This window comes from Lissotriton helveticus, chromosome 3_1 (genome assembly GCF_964261635.1).
Source record: "Lissotriton helveticus chromosome 3_1, aLisHel1.1, whole genome shotgun sequence".
NCBI lineage: Eukaryota > Metazoa > Chordata > Amphibia > Caudata > Salamandridae > Lissotriton > Lissotriton helveticus.
Genome location: NC_136061.1, coordinates 1,919,024,349 through 1,919,044,762, shown reverse-complemented (window position 1 = coordinate 1,919,044,762; position 20,414 = coordinate 1,919,024,349). Strand labels below are relative to the sequence as shown.

The following is a 20,414-nucleotide window of genomic DNA, read 5'->3' as shown; positions in this document are numbered from 1 at the left end:
TGTGTTTTAGGTTTTAAGGTAGTGTCGGGGTCGTGCAGGGTAGTGTTTGAGTGTAGGGAGCGGACTGGTGGTTGGGGAGGACCGTGCTGGGGGTAGTGTTTCAGGGTTTAGGGTAGTGTTGTGGTGTTCGTGTAGTGTGGGATAGTGTTGGGGGGTCGTGCAGGGTAGTGTTTCAGTGTAGGGACCGAACTGGGGCGAGGGAGGGTCGTGCTGGGGTAGTTATTTTAGGGTTTAGGGTAGTGCTGTGGTGTTTGTGTAGTGTAGGGTAGTGTTTTAGGGTTTAGGGTAGTGTCGGGGTTGTGTAGGGTAGTGATTGAGTGTAGGGACCGGACTGGGGGTAGGAGGATGGTTGGCCTGGAGGTAGTGATTTAGGGTAGTGTTGTGGTGTTTTTGTAGTGTAGGGTAGTGTTTTCGGATTTCGAGTAGTGTTTGGGCGTCATGAAGGTTAGTGTTTGAGTGTGGGGTCTGGACTGAGGGTGGGGGAGGGACATTCTGGGGGTAGTGGTTTAGGGTAGTGTTGTTGTGTTTGTGTAGTGTAGGGTAGTGTTTTAGGTTTTAGGGTAGAGTCAGGGGTTGTGCAGGGTAGGGTTTGAGTGTAGGGACCGGACTGGGGGTAGGGGGAGGGCCATGCTGGGGGTAGTGTTTTAGGGTTTAAGGTAGTGTTGTGGGGTTTGTGCAGTGTATTAGGATTTAGGGTAGTGTCGGGGGTCGTGCAGGGTAGTGTAGTGTTATTGTAGGGAGAGGACTGAGGGTCGGGGAGGGCCGTGCAGTGGTACTACATTAGGGTTTAGGGTAGGGTAGGGTCGAGTCACTTACCTTGCTTAACCCCTCCCATGCTGGTGACGAACCCCAGCCGTCACGCTCCGCAGTGCTCGTGTGCGGATGACAGGTGGGGTTCGTCACGGCCCCGCCCTGTTCTTTTGTTTACCGCACAGCGGTAAAATCGCGGCCGCAGCGAAGGGGTTAAGTTTACCATGAGTATACCTTTACCATGCCTGTTGTAATGTCATGCGTGGTAAAGGCATAGTCGTGAGAAAATTTTACGTTGTAATGGTGTGTGTTTTAATTGACATTGTGTAGTGATACCCGCGTTGTAATGGCATGCGTGGTAATGCTATGCGGTGTAATGAGTCATATTCGAATATAGAGGTGGTAAATATATTGGGGAGCTCTGGAATGAAAGAGCTAAGATTTCACATATCATGTCTCACTGTAGCATAAACGGGAGGTCTCTGCCTATCCAATACAACGAATGATCATAATTTTTGCGATGCCAAATTGATCTGACAGATTCAGAAAAATGTTCAAGCACATCAGATTCCTGTCAGTCCAGGGATATGTAGAATAGATGCTCGCTAGAACAGAACCATTGTAACCAATTCCTTCATGCGAGGGCTTCTGTGCACTTCGTCGCTGGTGGAAACGCCTATGGACCAGTTACACACGGTTTCTACTATACAATGCTGTGTAATATATAGGTTTTTTTCTACATCTTTCTACGTATGCCAACTGAAAAAAATTGACATTTCTACTGGTTAGTTAAAAATACCAATAGACCAAATAACCAACATTTACCAGTTCTGAGAGGCAACTGTAATCAATTAGAAATTTCAATTAGAGTTTTGAAAATTCTGTTGCCACAGATCGCAGAAAAAACCTAGTGAAATATTCTACGGTCATATACAATATTTACCACATTTATCAAAGTAAAACATGACTATACTTATCATGAACTCTCTAGCTGCAATATTAACAACACTGCATTTCACGGAAATCAAGCATAGCAAACTCTTCAGCATAAAATAACAAGTATTGTTTTACCTAGAACTAGAATGACGAATGGCATATTACTTTTAACCTTCGGCACTTGGTTAAATTGTTTTGGATTCAGGCAATCTTTCTCGTGAATCAGAGTTCTTTTTACTGAAATACTTTGAACCACTAGTATTAAAATAAAACAACATAGCAGTAAAAGGACAAGGGTAGTGCACCTATGTATACAGCAGGCTAAATATAGAATGTTTCAAATGTGACTAAACCCATTTTCATCAAATGTAATTAAATCCCAGTCACTATAAGAGTGTATGTGCCGGCTGAGGTTGGTGGTTTGTCGTTGATGACTAAACAGTAGTTGTTATCATCACCACTCTCTTTCTGACTGTTTGCCTCTAAAATAGAATTAGTATGTATTGAAAGCCCTGTTAGCTGGTGTACTGCTACAAAAATGTCTCCAAATAAGGAACCATTAGAAACCACACCTTTGTAGTTCATATGTTGAACTGCAATTTTGATAATACAATAATCTTTACGTTATTGTGACTAAGTAAAATGTAATAATTGTATTTAAGGCACATCGTCAGTGACTAACTTGCTTTTATTACCGGGGATCTGAGTTTGCTTTATGTGGAGTTAGTTCTGCATTTGGTAGGAATGCAATTAACCCTGCGATAAAGAACAACATATAGATAATTCGATAGCAAAAGAGCATTTTTTTTTATCAATAGGGTCCTCTCCTTAAGCCCTTTCTCCCATCACCTACATACCATACTCTCCTTGGTAACCATGGAGTCTGCTTTTGTAATTACTACTGGTGTTCGTGTTAACCGCAGCAAAATCTCGCTGCTTTTATTTTCCGTACAAAAACTCTACACCCACGTATTTATAAACACATAAATAGCACTTTTAGGTCTTTTCCCTTATTATTTTTAAGTACATTGCCTAAACTTCTGAGGCCTACAAGCCCCTGCATGTCATATTTATGTAATATAAAGAAGGTCGGTCTTGTCTTAGGAAAAACTTGTCGGGTTTCCCTAACAACAAATCGCTCATAAAAATCAAGGGATATGGGATTCAAGTGAATACTTTCGTCAAATGTAATCCCAGGGCCCATATTTTGGAAGTTAAATTAGCACTGAATACACCCTCTGATATAAATATAAATGCTCAACAAGAGGAACTTCTTAACTGTTCAACAACACGAAGGTGTTGACAGCTACTGTCAGTGAGCCAAATTCCTATCTTACTGTCTTAATCTTTAAATATCCCACATAAGGCTGGAAAATTTCAATGGATGCATCATCCCCAAATTTAGTAAAGTCGCCTAGATTGACAGTAACTCCCATTCTGTCAAATTTCTAAAACACTGATTATTTTTTGGCAAAGGTATAGAGGACTGACATAGTATACTTAATGCTGAACCATGCCCGTGACCTTATGCAAAGTATGTAGTCACGAAGAACTACATTCTATCTATGCATGTATAAATAGGCATACAAATACACTGAAATTCTTTGTTGGCAGAAAGTCATAATAAAGTATTGAATGAAGTCCAACTCCTCATCAAATTTGCAAGTGCCGGCCACTTCTCTCCTGTTTGTGCCAATTTATGCTGGCATTCATTCAACGACACGCCAAACACACTGTTCTATTAATGGAGACTGAAGTCTACGCTGCCTGGAGGACAGTGGAGCGTGCACTCTCATCCTGCTGTAATATTCACTCACCCCCAGGAGGAATGATCGTCCGTATTTGGAGATCAGCCATTACTCTTCCATGCTACGCTGTATGATGTGCATTATTCAGTAGGGATGTCCCTATTGTATCAACTCAAGGTTTCCTAGAATGTTTTTAACTTTGGCAGTTGCAGAATTATGCTAAAAACCTCAGAATCTATGAATTGGTATCTTAAATGAGTTTCTTGACAGAAGAGTGCCTGCCAGAACTAACAGACTGTTTCACTTTGTGCTTCAGACACCCCTGGAGTTTAATCGCAGTGAAAGGAGACCCGTCCTCATCCGTCGAAGACCACGTGGAATATAATGGTAATTCACGGCGAAGAAGGGGTCACTTCTCTCCCAGTCTCCATCTTTGAATGTCACAGTCTGATCTCCATTGAATATTTTGAACTCAAGTTGAGCATGAATGGGTCTGATGTCCTCTATTGTCTGCTTGACCTGTTGATCATAGTTTGAGTAGAGGTGTGTGAAATTCCTGTAATTTGCTTTTGTGTAATTACAAGAAATTTCTAGAAAACTATGCAACAGTACGTCATTACACAAAACGCAAATCCATCATTTAGCGCTATATTTTAGTGCAAAATGCTCCTTTGTGTCAGGTTTTGTCACAAGAAATCATTTTGTGCCTAAAAAAATAGCACGAAAAACACAATTGTGGCTTACAACAGCCAGGGGCACTCAGATAGTCTTCGTTGCTCCTCTGCACTCGCGCTATAATTTTCCCATGAAGGACAGGACAGTTAGGCGAAGTGGTGTAGTGGTGTCATTGGAGTCTAAATTCGAGCTCTCCAGGGTCTTTTAGTAGCCACTCAAACTTCTCCATGCATGTATCAGGTTTTAGTTCGTTCATACAGCCCTTCTTCCCTTGGTCTTTTAGTAGCAGTTGAAGCTCTCTCGGTGTGATAGCTGCAGTCTACAATTCCACAAATGTATGAGTTCCAGTCTGGTGTCCTCTCAGTGAGCGTTTTAGTCACCGATTGGGCTTCCTTGGGTTTGTTAGTCTCTATCTGGGCGCCCATGGGAGAAATAGTTTGAGCATATGTCACTTTCAGTCCAAGCTCTCCTGGGTCTGTTAGCTACAGTAGGAGCAGCCCCTGGGTATGTAAATGAAAGTACCTCTCCAAGGTTGGATTGTTACATCCAGTCATCCTAATGGGTGAGGTTACTCTGGCATGCATTAATTGCCTCTCTCGTTTTTTTTCAAATGCCTGACCTCTCGTGGGTATGTTGGTTACATTTTGACTGAGTAATGTGTGACATTACAGTCTGAGCTCTTTCAGGAAGTATTGATTGCCTGTATGTTTTTTTTTAATATAGATTAACTTCCCTTGGATGTGTTAGTTACATATTGACGTCTTAGTGGGTGATACTGCAGCTACTCTAGGGTGTATTATTTGCTTGTTTGTGTCGTTACTTCAGTATGATTGACCTTCCCTGTGTGTCAGTTATGTACTTAGGGGCTGATTTACAAGTTCCTTGTGTCACTTTTGCGTCACTTTTCCCATGTTAAAAATGATGCAAAAGTGGCGCAAGGGGCTTGTAAACTGCCCCATACTTCCTTTTGGGCGATATTACTGCCTAAGTTGCTCGAGGGTGTATTATTCGCCCCTTTGTGTATTTAAAGCTGCTGCACCCTGCCTGGATGTGTTATTTTCATACTGACTTCCTAGTGGGTCATATCTTGGCCTAAGCTGCTCCATGATGGATTACTTTTAATGTTGTGTCTTTAATATAGCCGGACTTCCCCGGGGTATGTTGGTTACATACTGACGTCCCAGTGGGTGATCATACAGCCTGAGCTCCCCTAGGTGCATTAATTGCTTATTTGCGTCTTTAATATAGTCTGACCTCCCATACTTGTACTAGGTAAAGTCTACCCCTTCGGTGTTTTTACTTACCTATAGATATGGGTTCACCTTGGTGTGCAAGTGGCACCCTGAGGGTACTAGCTGGGTCAGGCAGGTGTATTTCATCATCTCTAAGATTCACCCCTGCAACATTCCTCTGATGTTTGCATCTTGTAGGTGATGTTACATTGACCATGTCTTGGCTTCTCCTTTGACGTTCTTATCATTGTTTCATGAACAGGTTTTAAAGGCTCTGCCGTTGCCAAAGTCTTCAAACTCTTCCAGGCTGAGAACGGGGAGCACTTCAATGTGTCATCGGTCAGTGAGTGGATTGAAGGTGAGAAATGTGTTCTTGTTTCATACACTTAGCGAGTCCCTGATTTTTTTTGTCAGAGTTCACACAGGCTTCATGAACGTGCACCACGGACACATAGGTTAGGTGACATGTCAGCAACACATAATAAGGTTAAGTGCAGATACTCACTAGTTAGAGTACCTGTTTGCTCATGAGAAGTGCCAGTACTCTCCCATGAAAAGTATTGCAGGAGAGCTGCGAAGTGCAGGTACTCTCCCTTTCAGATTAAAGAAGTGAAGCTACTCAGTACCAGGCAGTACCTGTCCATTTACAGCACTGATGTGAAGTAAATACAGCGAAGTCCAGGCTTCACAGAATCACTCGTGAGGGGGCAGTTGGGGGTGGGAGGGGCAAGAGAATTAGCTAGTGTGATAAAGGGATGGAGAGTGGAGCTGGTCAGGGGGCTTTTGAGTTAGGGACATTGACAGAGGGGCTAAAATGAGAGGGGCGGGAAAAAGTGGACAACAGCTGACAAGTAGTTCAAATCCAGCCCAGTGCAGAATTTGCGGAGCATGCAAAGTTTAAAACATGTGCAAAAACCCAGTTTTACCATGGTGACAGGGGATGTTAACATTCATTCTCCAGAGAAGGTGACATGCCCTTGGTGTACTAGCAGCATTTGAATACAAAAGGGAAAATTCGAGACAGGGCAGGGAATGCTGGGAAAGGCATTGTTGATTTATTTGTAGGATGGTGCAGGAAGCACTGCACTGCCGCCTGGCGGCTCTGTCGTGGGGCAATCTTAAGGTTTTGAATGAGCTCATCCCCCTTACTAGCCCAAAATAAACTTTCCAAGGTAAACATCTCCTTCATTTAAGGCAGACGCTGTAGACACAGATGACTACACTGCCCCACTATCTTGGGGCAATCAGGCACAAGACTGTGAAATACTCTCGCATTGAGTAACTTGCTTGCAAAATTAGAGGTAAGGTTTCAGGGCATTAGCAGAGGGGATTTTTTTAAACTTATTTTATTGAGATTACATAACATAGGTACATCATTTACAGTAATTGCTCTCCCTCCATCCACCCACAGCTGGGAGTACAACAACAGAGGCGCTTTCAGGCCCCATCGAGTCCTGTAATACACAGTGGACAGTGCTGCTGGCCCACAAGCCCTATGGTGGGAGGCTACGGTGGGAGGCTGATGGAGCCAGAGTAATAATTAAGAGCAAAGGGAAAAAGGAGAAAGAGGCAGGGTGTACCAACATACATCATAAATAACCCACTATCCCTGCTCAAGAGAGATGTGTTGTATTATGCGTATCTCATATGCTGTGTGGGTTATGAGTATGACCTATTGGCAAAGAGGTATGTTGTTCAACAGGTTGCCAGGCTAGGTTCCCAGCACTCTAAATAGGTAGTGCCTTATGCTAGGGGGGGCGATGTACCTGCCCTGAGTCTACTGGTGACCCATTGTCCACCACCTCGTGCAGTCTTAGTTGCCAGTCCCTCCGCAAGAGTGGTAGATCTACCAGGCTAAACGCCCAAGCCCCTGCCCAAGAGCCAAGGCGCAGCCCGCTGTCTGCTTCCAGCTGTAGCACCTGTGCCTCACTACGGAGCTCTGCCAACCCGCTTTGAATTCTGGGTCTCATTGGCATCTTGCAGGCCAGGGGTCTCTAACCTTTTCTGTAATAAGAGCTACTTATGTTCAATGAAAATCATCCTGAGCTACTAATATCACTAGTGCTTTAATAGAGACCACTTAACACAAGATTGAATTAGTGGCCAACATATGCAAGTTTACCAGCATTGATCCCCTCAGCGCATCAGGCACGGTAGTAGGCAGCAATGCAAAAATAAATGTCTCTATGTGGAATGAGGAATTAATTCAACCAAGCAAAACCTTCTAATTTAGTAGGCAGGGCGGTGCACCAGTAAGCTGTTTAATGGTAGCAGGAGAGCTACCAGTAGCTCACGAGTTACTTGTTGCAGAAGCCTGTTTCAGGCCATTGCCAGCTATCGCCTACTAGTATCAGTACTAAGTCTATGAATCTGTATGTGACAGTGCTAGTTTTAGGGTGGGGGAAGCTACCCAGTAAGTATATCTCAGGTGCAGTGGTCAATGGGCACTCCTTTGTTATCCGTATTACCTCTATTACTGTGTGCCAGTATGTAGTGAGATGTGGGCATTCCCATACCAAGTGGATGAAGTCAGTGGGGTCCTCTCCACATCTGGGGCAGCTCACTTGTGCCCGTGGGTTCATTAAATGTACTCTCCTGGGTCTGCGGTATGCCCTATGTAAGTAGTAGTAATGTATGCGTTTAAAGCGTACATTGCGTGATGTCTTTGGGGTGGTGTAATATATTGATCCAGTCCCGGTTACTGGTAGGGTTTCCCAGATCTAGTTCCCAGCATCTATGAAGTGACAGGAGGTCCACCTCCGCCTGTCCCAGTAATGCCCTATATAGTAATGGGGTGGCGCAGTGCCTCCCGGATATCTCACAGAGACACTACAGTCCCTCATGGGTCATGGGTTTGGCCAGGCCAGCGTGCCATCACTGTCTCAGCACTGCTGTGAGCATCCCATGTAGTAGAAAATGACTCTCTGGGATTGCATGGCTGGCACGCAGCCCATCAAAGTCTGGCAGCGTACCGTTTTTGTAGTGGTCGCCCACTTTGGTGAGGTAAAGTTCTAGCCAGTCTCTGAGCCCGTGCCCGTTGCCCTCACGATAGAGGGCCAGTAACTTCAACAGGGATAACTCCCTGGCATAAGGCACGCCTGTGTTCCTACGTTGGATTGCCCAGCGCCAGACATAGTGCAGTGTCACCGCAAGGATTTCCTCCTTCCCTGGCCGAGGCAGGCTACTGGGCACCAACAGGAGGTGCGCTAGTGTTCTCTCTGGTGAGTTGTGTAACCAGCACATCGATTTCGCAGAAGACCTTCCTAGGAATAAATATGAGTAGGGCAGTGAAAAAACACAGAAGACTGGGAGAACAAATGTCCTAATGAGGGTATCCTGCCCACAACAGACAAGGGAAGTGTGGGCCGAAATCTGACAATGCTTCCACTACAGCCAGGATGTTCCCATTCAGCAGTTGCTCTGGCAGGTGATAAATGCGGCCTTCGAGATATTTGTGGAGGCCCACCCCAGTGTGCCCCGGAGTGCTCCCTTCCTCCACCGGTACCACAGGGAAAGCGCAGGATTTATCTCGGATGACGCGCAAGCCGGAGAGGGTCCTGTATTGCTCGAGCGCAATGGTTCCCAAAGTGTGCGCCGTGGCACCCTGGTGCGCCGTGATGAGAAGCCAGGGGTGCTGCGCCACCGTGCAGGATGTGGGTTGTGGAAACTGCACCCACAATTCCTCCCACTCCTTTGAGCTGCCAGGTCAATTGATCCCAGCCCTCGCCCTCTGCATCTCAATGGCTCCATTAAGGGCTGCGTTCATCAGCCCCAGCGCCTTACCTGCTCCTGCTGCCCCAGTGACGAGCTGCTCATTACTGGACTCCCATTGTCTGTGCAGATAAGGCCGGCCAGGGCAGGGGCTCTGTGATTACAGCTAATGGGCCCAGATGAGTGATCACTCACCAGATCAAGGGCGCCTCTTTATTCGGACCCCCAGGGGGGCTGGGCCAGATAGAAACATCTCCAGCCTCAGAGAAGAGTAGAGTTAAACGAGGCACACCTCGGAAATGCAGATAATAACTTCCATGGACTGACCGGCAGACAAGTCCTTTCTTGAAGGAGAGGGACAACTCAAACGAGAAATGAATCTTTTATTCCCTGGCACCAGTAACTAACTGCCAGAGGTGAACAGCACCGAGAAATCAGTATACGTGTCTCTCACAAAAATTACTTTAAGAAAGCCTATGTTATTCTGTGATTGAAAGAACTTTGTTTTCTGATAAGAAAATTCACCGAGCAACCAGCCTTTTATTCTCTGACAGAAATACATTTACTGAGAGACGCGTCCTTTATTCTTGGTGAAACGGGAATCAGCAAGTGACATTTTTCCTTGAAGACAAATACTCTTTCAGAGATGGGTGTATCGTTTATTCTTCCAGAACGATTTACTTAGAAACTTAAAAACTATTATTACTATTTTTCATTAGAAAGTTTATGATTAGACTTGGAAAGAACTATAACGAGTCTCTTTGGAGTTACCTCAAAGCAGTGAAGTGACTGCTACAGAGTTAAAAAACAAATTTCACTCTGAGGCTGAAGGGAAAGATAGAGAGCCCGATAGGGACCCATCTTGACACCGGGGGGCAGATTTACAAGCCCCTTGCGCCTCTTTTACGCTGCTGTTGCGTCACTTTTGTGATGCAGCGGCGACACAAAAGATGCCCCATGCTGCGGGGTATTTACAACGTGATGCATCTGGGAGATGCGTCACGTTGTAAAGCCCTGCTCCAGAAAGAGGCGTTCCTGCGCGGGAGTAGGCTAAAAGTGGCTGATTTCACTCAGTCACTTTTGGGCCCATGCTGTGTCAAAACCCTGCGCCTGCTTGAAGCAGGCGTAAGGATTGACGTAGCATTGTAAAAATAGTGCCCCCCCAGAGCATTGCTGGAGCTGCGTCGCACTTGCGACGCAACTCCAGCAATGCGCCGACTTTACGGCACAGATGCGTCACGCATCTGTGCCGTTTTTGCCCCATGGTAAGCCCCATTGTAAATGCGGCGCATCCATGGTTGCGGAGGCGTGGCCACAATAACTGGCACATCCCTGCTGATATGCAGGGATGCGCTATTGTAAATCTGCCCCCTGCTTTTTAGGACTGCACCGGCAGGACCCAGCCCTCTTAAACACTAGGTAGATGGGATCTGGTGAGCCATCTTGGGTTCATCAGAGCCCACCCCACGTAAACTTCTTGTAACGCCACAAAGCTCCTTGAGCCTTTCTTTAGCCTGGTTACTTTTAGTGGGAGTGCTTTATGCTACTCTATGATGGTGTTCTATGCATTACGATGTACTTTATAAGACCTTTGTGATTGCAAATAAAGTTTTATGATGGTGATGGCTACTCTCTGAATCCTTCATCACGTCTAGGCTTGATTCTTCATGTAGACCAGTGGTTCCCAAAGTGTGCACCGGTAAAAAAATGGTGGGGAGCCACGGCCAACTGCCAATTAGGTCAAGGGAGCCTCGGGTCAAAAAAGTTTTGGAACCACTGCTCTAGCGCATTGTATGTCAAAGTGTGGCATCTGCAGCTCCCAACATATACAGCAGCATGTCATCCGCATACAGTGACAGATAGAGTGATGTTCCATTAATGTAGAGCCCCTGATAATGGGCCCCTCGACCCGCCAGGGCCCCTTAGCTCAGAAGCGCTGCATGATTAGGTCTCTATCCCTGTAATCCAACAGTCGTTCAAACATTGTGCGCGGGGGTCCCCAGGTGGTGGTGGGAATCCTGGGATGCGGTGCGCACATTCAAGAAGAACTGGTGTGGATTACCAGCCAGCACCATTTCCATCAGCCAGTTCTCAAGGAAGAGCTCTACGCTGGGGCCTTCAGCCCGTTCAGGAACACCCAAAAACCTAACATCTCCACATCTTCTGCTGTGTCTCATAGTTGATGCATGTCCCTTGTTAGTTGTAATTGTAATTGCATTTATATAGCGCCTACTACCCCTGACGAGGCGTTTAAGCAATTTTTGGCGAGTAGTATGTTACTCCGAAACCCAAAAAGGATTAGTGGTGAATTAGTTTAGGGAGATATGAAATTAATTTGATCGGTGGATATGTGAGTTTGTTATTTGGATTGAAAATAGATAGTGAAGGGGTAGAAGAGGGAAGGGTTTGCATTTATATAGCGCTTGCTACCCCTGATGAGGAGTCGAAGCGCTTATCAGCAAGTAGTTTGCTACTCTGAATACAAACAGGTTAAGTGGTGAATTAGTATAGGGAAATATTCAATTAACTTGAGCGGAGGCCCTGTGAGTCTGTTAGTTGGATTGAAAAGGGAAGTGGAGGGATAGAATAGAGAGGGTCTATAAAGTGTTTTGGGGAGATCATAGCAGTAGGAGGAGGTTAGGGATGAGTAAAGGGGAGGTGGAGCAGGAAGAGTCAAAGGGAAGAATTTAGAAATGCTTGTTTAGGAGATCTGAATATTAAAAGAGGTTTGAGATGATGCAAGGAGGGGTAGAGGAGGGAAGAGTCTAGAAAGGGTTATTTTGGAGATCATAGTAGTAAAATAGGGTTTGGAATGAGTCACAGAGAGTGGAGGTAGAGGATACATTGAGAGAGGTATAGAGTGAGAAATAGGGTAGTGCATTGGAGAGAGTAGTAGAATGAGGTTTGGGATGAATCACAGAGAGTGGAGGTTAAGTGCATATTGAGAGGGGTATAGGATGAGATATAGGGTAGTACATTGGAGATGCTGAATTAAAAGTAAAGTAATAAATATAAAGATACATAAGTACATACAGGGAAGGTAAATATGTATAAGGAAGGTAATATATGTTGTTGCAGCTGGCCTTGCATCTTATTCACCGAGGGCTGCAGTATCGACATTGCTTATTCATTGTCCTCGACCCAGTACGACAGCTTCTTGTAGTTGGCTCGAAGGAGGGCCAGTTCCACTGTGACAGTGTCAACCTTTGTTTCCAGTGTGATTTTAGTGTCCTGTATTTCAAATTGGGATTGATGCTTCTCCAGCTGCTCTGCTAACCCATCTCCTAGCGACAGGGTCAGGGAAGCCCCCCCCCCGTTTAACCCCTGGTCGCTCTGTATGCCATCCTCGCTGCCTTAGGCTTCACCATCCTCCGGGCAGGACAGCAAAGTCCTGTATGATGCAATGAGCAGGGTGTGGGACCCCCCTCCCATGAGTGCCAGCCACATTGTGGGTGTGAATGGCCCTAAGCCAGTTCCCACCGAACCTAGCTGGAGTCTCTTTGTCCTGATACACATTGAGTTCCGCAGTGGGGGCTGGGAGCTGCTGACCCCGCATCATTCTCAAACCGTGCTCTAGCGGCCTCGTGCAGTTCTGGTGTGTCGTACCTGGGGGACATCAACGTCAGTGACCAGTGTTCAGTGTCCTTGGTCAAGCCCTCTGAACAATCGTAAGGTGAGGGCCTGGGGGAGAGTGACCCAGTCCAACCACCATTACAGGCCACGGACACACCCAGCAGGCAGCAGCCGCACTGCGCCAGTGCCTACGGTTATGCATGGCTGTTTTGCATCTCTGATCACTTTTTCGGCTCCTGTCACCACCTCTTCCACAGCAAGGCCACTGTTGACTGTGTGGCCGCCTCGTGATGTAGCCCGCACTGCTCGCACTGGGGATCATCACCAGAGTACGGGCCCATGTGGGTCTTCGGTCCAGCTTCTCCTAGCCATGGTTCTCAGCCCACTGAGGAGGCCTCAGGAGCCGGCGGGTGCAGGATAATGCCCATCTAGGTCACCATCATGGCCATACCCCCTCCAGATTTGAAAGGGAATATGAATAATGCTTTCGTATGATCACATCAAATTGTTATGTATCCAGTGCTGACAGCCTAAGCACCATTTTTTGATTAATTGGTTAATGGAACACAATAGGTACAACGTGAACATTCAATCTAAAAGAATGGCTGTATCAAGAATGTTAGAGATACAAAGCACCCGATTTCTATGCCAGGAGCATAAACAGACAGCAGAGAATTCGACTAACTCTCTGAGATAAATTGTGAATTGACCAAGCGCAATTCTGAAGATTAGAATTATCCTAGAAGGATTGAATATCCGACTTTTCAAGACTCATTAATTACATAAAAGTGAACAGCAGACTTAGACCAACAGATGGCACAAGCCGAAGTCCCAAAACAGCTAGTGAAGTTGATCCTGACAGGCTTTGATAAATTCATAAAGAAATTCTAAAAAACCTGTCACCAACGCACAGCATTTAACATCGGTTAAACCGGATGGAGGAATGGCACGCCATGACGGAGCCAGCTATGACAGCAGCCCAGCTTGTACGTGCCATATGATTGGTGAGAATCCAAATTAAAAGTGCCTGGAAACATGCAGAGGCAAATTGAGTTACTTCACTGCCCTCTTGGGAGACTGAATGCTATTCCTAGAGGTCATGACACAGGAGACCTTGATACATAAAGCTTTATTTGCTGCTGGCAACGCATGCAGTGCCTTGTGGAAATCCAAGAGGCTGTTAGACATGCATCGGTAGGACACACGTATGTAGCATCAGTGTAACTTTGGACAGAGTGGGCTCCAGAGCTGTTGCCAATATCAGGAGGCAGAAAAGCTGATGACGGTGTACAGACAATTACTAACCTGAAGCCTACAGACATAAACAACTCTCCTCCAGAAATATAGCTTATTTAGCCTTATGCAGCAAGTGATGGTCAGGCTCCAGGTCCAATCTCTAGTGTGGACAACCTCTAGCTGTGCATGGCCTTGGGATTAGTCTCAGGACCTGGCCTGCAGACTGGCCCTACACCCAACATATTGCTTGACAAAGTCTCCATCTTGCACCACCCACACCTGCTGCCTTCCACCTCTGCCATGCATGGGCTATGTATAGTGTGACTTGCCTGCAGGTCCTGTGCCCAATTCACCATATGATCAATCCCCCTCCCTGCTCCCCCATGGCCACAGAATCTCCTGCAACCACCCTCACAGCGCACAGCCCTGGGGCCATGTCCTGCATCCTGCACACATTTACCCAATGACCGCGTCTAATACAGTCATGTGCAGTGGGGATTGGCATGTCAGGCTCAGCACCATCCCCTTTTCCAATCACCCAACCAGCTACAGTGGCGTAACGTGAACCAAACTTGAGGGGGGACCCCTGCAAGGTACATGGAGGGGGGGCAGCCACTCTCCAGACTCAATCGGGAGCTCTCATGCCCCTGGAGCTCAGGGCCCCCCGCGCACTACAGGGGCTGCAAGGGTTATTGTTAGGCCACTGACCAGCTGCCCATGGACTGTGCCTCTGTGCAGCAGGATCTGGGCAGAGAAGCTGGCTTTAGATCAGTTGTGGAAAACTCTGTCTGCAGGGCCTGACCTACAGCATGTACCCTAAGCTTTTGTCAGATTCACAAACCTTCAGCAAGAATATTTTTCTTTTTTAAATTGCAGAACTGCCTCAAGATTTTTCGATCTACAGTCCAGGTTTGGGATCATGAATCATGCACAAAATATCTGCTTGCAAAACCACAATAAAAATGGAGGCGTTAGTATTTTTGAAAGCAGTATTTGCTTCTTTGGTAACCATCTACATCCTCTCTGAGATTAGGGAATGGACTCTGTAGGAAGCTGGCTCTCTAAATAGTGCACTAAAACGAAGTGCACTGTGTAGAGGATCCAGGGAGTCCCCAATTGGTTTACAACGGCCATAGAAGATAATACTAACGCTCTATTTGTGGTAGTGTGGGCAAGCAGACTTATCAGTGGCTAGTGCTAAGCATTTGTTGTACTCACTGAGGCAATAAATGAGACACAAGCTCAAAGTATAAATCGAGAGCAATTTGTTAAAATAACACATTTTTACATATATTTTCAGACCAAGAACTCCGTTTAAAGATAATTTCTTATATATAAAATTTCTGAAAATAGTTCACAGTTGTGTGGAATTATGCACAATGGATTTCTATGGAAGGAACAAGCAGAAATGCGTAGATAATTACACAGACGGTTCTTGGGGTTCACCTTCTGGATTCAGAGTGGTAACCCACCAAAGTTCAAGAGGCCACCAGCAGTTTCTCTGGAGAGTCCCGGATTTGACCAGGAGCGGGATGCTGCAGGCATTAGTAGCTGGTGAGCTACAAAGAAGGGGGTCCACCTAGAAACAAGCAGCAAGGGCTCCCACACGGCAGCTCAGGTCATAAGGGACTCTAGAGAACGGGAGCACAGCCTGTTCGTTGGTACCCAGGCCAGGTGGGCTCGGCTTAGAGCAGGTTGGTCAGCTGGATTCTATGCGCAAAGGCTGACTTCATTGTCAGGGGCTAGCAGCAGGCAGGGACAATTACATGACTGCTAGGCTACTCATGGAGTAGGTCTCAGGAATCTTGATGTCCCTCAATGGGTGGTTGCTTCCTGGGCAGTTGGAGTCCGGATTGGACTCTGTCAGTCAGTGTTGGGTGCAGTTCATTTGGTACCCCAGGCCCTGGTACGGCACAGCCTCGGTCAGTCCTGGTGTCTTCACACTCGGTGGGGAGACAGAGTTGTTCTTCCAGAGCATGAGTACCTCTTCCTGGGAGTAGGGCTGGAGAGCTGCAAGTCAGTAAGCAGGACTTTGCGGTTTTGGTGCCGGGGATTTGTGGGGCAATTAGCGAAGCCTGGAGGTTCTCTGTTGTTCTTAATGGGCTCACAGTGGCAGGACGAGACAGTTCACTATGATGGTCGAGTCTTGGAGCAGCAGACAATGTTTTGCAACAAAAGTCCATAGCAGGCACTCAGTTCTTGGGTTCAGCAACTCTTCTTTGTCCTTTTCTTCTTTAGGTCAGTTAAAACTGAAGTTCTGGCTCGAGGGGTGCCACATAAATACTCAATCTAGTGGTGTTAAGAGGAGTACCAGGTAGTAGCCAATGCGGTATTTACCTTAGGGTGACTAAACCCTGTATATATGACCTCCTCCTGTGTGAAGTGGGCATAACCCTTTTCCTAATAGACTAAGTCTCTCGACACAAGATGGAGGATTTCGAAAAGTATGCTCCACATCAGCTGCCCCACCTTAGGGGTGGTGCTGGCTAGGTGAGGGCCTACTTCCTAATCTTACTAAGTTTCCCAACAGTCCTCCCACTGAAAAGTAGGGTCAGGACAGGGGGCTTGGCATTTTCCACTATCTGGAGAGGCCTGGGTCACAAGTCGGTATGGCTTCTAAAGCTTCCCGCTCTGGAAAGCAGTTCCTGCTGGGACAAAATGTGAACACCTCTGCCTAGAGCAGGCTTTGTTTCCAGCCTCTGAGGGCGAAGGCTCTCACAACAGGAGGCCAGAAACATGTCTAATGATAGAGGGCTGGCTGAGACCAGGCGGCAACCACACTAGTTGTAAGCAGGCTTTCAGGGGGCACCGCTAAGGTACCCTCTGTGTGTATTCATTAATGCATCCAACACTGGCATCAGTACGGGTTTATTAAGACGAGATGTTTGATACCAAACACCTTGGGGTGCAGTGAAGCCATCCTGGAGCTGGGGACTTCGTAATGTCGAGTGTCCAGCCCATGTACTCTGGATGGCGTCCCTGTTCACTTACAATGTCTATTAATAGACATAGGCATTGCAGGGGGCAGATATGTCACCACCTGGGATAAAGTGCACCCTGCCTTCAGGCTGTAAGGCTTGATATGGGGGTAGCTAACCTATATTTCATGTTGGGTCTGTAGGCATGGCACACAGAGCTGTGTGCCATGTTGACTCTTTGTTTTTGTCTGCACCAAAACATGCTCTTGGTGAGGGGTCCCTGGGATGGAACAATTTGTGTTGCTGCCCTAATGGACCCTCATCAGTCCCAATGCACTAGGTACCAGGGGTACCATTTACAAGGGACTTACAAGGGGGCTGAAGTTGTGCCAATTAGGGAACAATCGTACCTTTTAGAGAAAGAGATCTGGCACTTGGGACCTGGTTAGCAGGGACACAGTGCACTTTCAATAGAAATCACATCAGGTATCAAGCAAAATGGGCATTTTCCTACACGCTTCACGCCTGTTTCTACTCCCTGACACTTTTTTCAGGACACAAGTTTTTTCAGTACGCAGTGCCTGACATCCTGTAATAAATGTTACAGCAAATATTTTTAGTTTCAACCAGCCTGATCATCCAGGTTTGCAGATACACAGAGGAACCTGTACTGAACAAAGTTGAGTACAGGCTCCATTGTCCATTCAGATTAATTTATTGTCCAAATGTAGATCTGCAAATTGTCCATAGATCACGATCCTTAGAACATTTGCAAAACATCTTTGAAGATATGCAGTTCATTGAAACCCATGAAGGCCTCCTGATGCTTTTTTTGTAATACAAATATCGCAAAAAATAGTAAATGGATTTAACCTGAACCACAATAAGAAACTATTCTGAGTAGCAATCTAGTTTTATGCCAAGTGTGGTTTAATTCCTTCCAGCAGAAATTCCTTTTCTGCTGGAGAGCAGCAATACTTATGTAAGCTTAAATTCGAACACAACTTTTCTGATAACCCCTTTTTATCTTTCAATCGAGAATGGACTTGCTCAAAACTTGACAAGCCAAACCACAACACTTTGTGTTACATTTCTCCATCACAAATAATTAGATGTCCAAAGCGATAAGCCAGCAACTGGATAAAGCCGCAAGCCGCCACAACTGGTACTCTGAATTTTTCAAGTGCTGGGGGTTATGGGGCGAGGATTGTGAAGTGTAGTTTCAAGTTTCAAGTTTCAAGTTTTTATTAATTTAGCAAAGTTACTTAAAACCATTGCTATACAAAGTCTACTTTAGCACGAGTATAAAATTTAGCTTTTAGCACATTTATCAAATAAAAACAAGGCTAAAGAACAATTTTCAAGGCTTAGAGACCAATATGCTTATTGAGGAGCAGCATTATAGTTGCCTATGTGAGCGTTTTGCTTGGCCGGATAAAATAGTTAAGACAGGGAGTACTGAGCCAAAGGACAGGAAAAGTCTGTAATGAGTCTTTGAGGGGGAGGGGGAGGAAGCATGGCAACCAAGGGAGGTAATAGAAGATTGTCCAAAAGTCTCACAAATTTTCCAAACCTAGCGAGCACTTAAATGTCAGTAGATGTAAAACACAAGGCCGAGGCCTCCCAGCACGTCCTGGCGCCCCATTTTAAGAACAAGGGTTTCAAAAGGGACCTTCTGGGGGCTGCTAGTGCCGGACAGCAGCACAGGAGATGCAGCCATGATTCGGAGTGGTATTTACACAGCCTGCAAGCCCCCCCCTCGCTTGTTGGGACCCATTTGTTGAAGGTCGTTGAGCGCAGGCCTAGAAGACGCATAAACATTATGTTCTTCCGAGCCACTTTGCTTAAGTTTTCCTGGCAGTATGCTTGTGGACGCCCAAGAATATACGAAGAGTTCAAGGGGAGCAGAATGGTTGATGTCTTTAGAGCCTGCAGATCCATGGACTGAGAAATAAGTTTGACTTGCTTATTGATGGTGCTTTTCCAGGCCGAGTATGGGATAGTGACTAAGAGGAGAGATGACTCGTCAATCTCTAACACTCTTATGGCCTTTATAATCTGGGTATTCCAGGGATTGCCAGGGCTAGACAGGATTCCTTTTAGCTGGAATTTAAGAGTATTATCACATGCTTTTAGGGTCCTAATAAAATATTTCAGGATGTCGGCCTCGCAGTGAAGAGATTGTCTTTGTAGGCCCAGCTCCAATCGTAGTCTTGCCCGCTGAATAAAACTTGGCAGATGGAAAGTTTTTTGTAGGTGGAGATTTGGGCGAGCTCAAGACTGGAGGAGCATGCTCCAGGAAAGGCCTGGTGTCCGTAAGTTAATGCAGGAAGTAAAGTAGCTTTAGCCACCTTCAGGATGGCTTCTGCAGAGGGGCTACTCAGAGTTTGGTTCAGCCGGGTCAGGGAGTATGTGATTGCGCCTGCTCTCTTTTGCAAAGCGGCTAGGTGAGCTGTAGGCCTGGACGTCTCGTTGAACCAGACTCCCAAGTAATTATATTTTACTGTTGTGTTAATCCTGGCGGGCCCGATGTTCCATGCCAGCCTTTTCTTGTTCTTACATCTGCCAAATACCAGTACCTTCGTCTTTGCCTGGTTGATTTTCAGGGCATTGGCGGAGTTATATGTATGAAGCATACTTAATGCCCGTTGGAGACCCGATTTTGCTTGGTCCATTATTACAATATCATCTGCATATTGTAATATGTGAAGAGGCTTTTTAGCGGGTCCCAGTTTTGGCGGGAGAAGATTACTGTTCTCCAAGAATGTACCGAGGTCGGCTGTGTAGAGATTGAACAACAGCGGGGCAAGAAAACAGCCTTGCTTTAGCCCATCTTCGACGGCAATTCTTGAAGAAAGTGTCTTTGGGCTGGTTTTAATTCGCACCCACGTGTTCTTATGCAGGGAAATTAGTGCACCTAGTAGGTCATGTGGCATCCCTCATTTGTTCAGCTTCCTCCACAAGGTGTTCCGAGACACTTTATCAAAACCCGCGCTGTAGTCTATAAAGCAGCGATATAGTGGAAGATGGGTTTTTTGTGCTGCTTTTTGACTCAGAGCGGCTAGAGTGATGATGTTGTCTATTGTGGAGGCCGATGCCCGGAACCCAGTTTGGTAGTATGGTATTATGTTATTTTCTTCGACCCATTTTTCAAGCGACCGAAGAAGACATCGAGCGTATGCCTTTGCCTCCAGGTCTAATAGGGCAATGAGGCGGTAGTTAGCCGGTGACGCAGGGTCACCTTTCTTGAATATGGGGCATAGAGTTGAACCTAACCAAGAGTCTGGGAGCTCGCCTGTCGTGAAAACGTTGTTAAATAGGGGAGTCAGAAGGTCCGCCCACTCTTCTGGGGCGCATTTGAATAACCCGGCTGGGAGACCGTTGGGCCCTGGAGCTCCGTCTTTTTTCATGGCTCGCAGATACTTGGTGACCTCGGCTGCAGTGGTCAGTTCGAAAGTTTCTATTTGAATGGAAGCAGCACGATCTCTTAGTTCTATCACCGCGGGGTTGCCAGGGTCACTGCGATAAAGATCGGACACATGCATGGCCCAGGCTTCTTCACAGACTGCATTTCCTCTCGTCTTGTTGGTGGAGCGGAGTTTGTTCATATAATTCCAGAACTGGGACTGACTTTT

General features: G+C 46.2%; 1 protein-coding gene across 1 annotated transcript in view; it reads left to right on the top strand.

Moving 5' to 3' along the window:
• The window catches only part of CEMIP (cell migration inducing hyaluronidase 1), a 551,721-nt gene that overhangs the window by 118,853 nt on the left and 412,454 nt on the right, over nucleotides 1–20,414 (top strand). Inside the window, exons 6-7 of the mRNA XM_078682930.1 lie at nucleotides 3,751–3,821; nucleotides 5,604–5,699. Of these exons, the coding sequence (XP_078539056.1) occupies nucleotides 3,751–3,821; nucleotides 5,604–5,699 (167 nt within the window). The remainder of the gene's footprint in view (nucleotides 1–3,750; nucleotides 3,822–5,603; nucleotides 5,700–20,414) is intronic.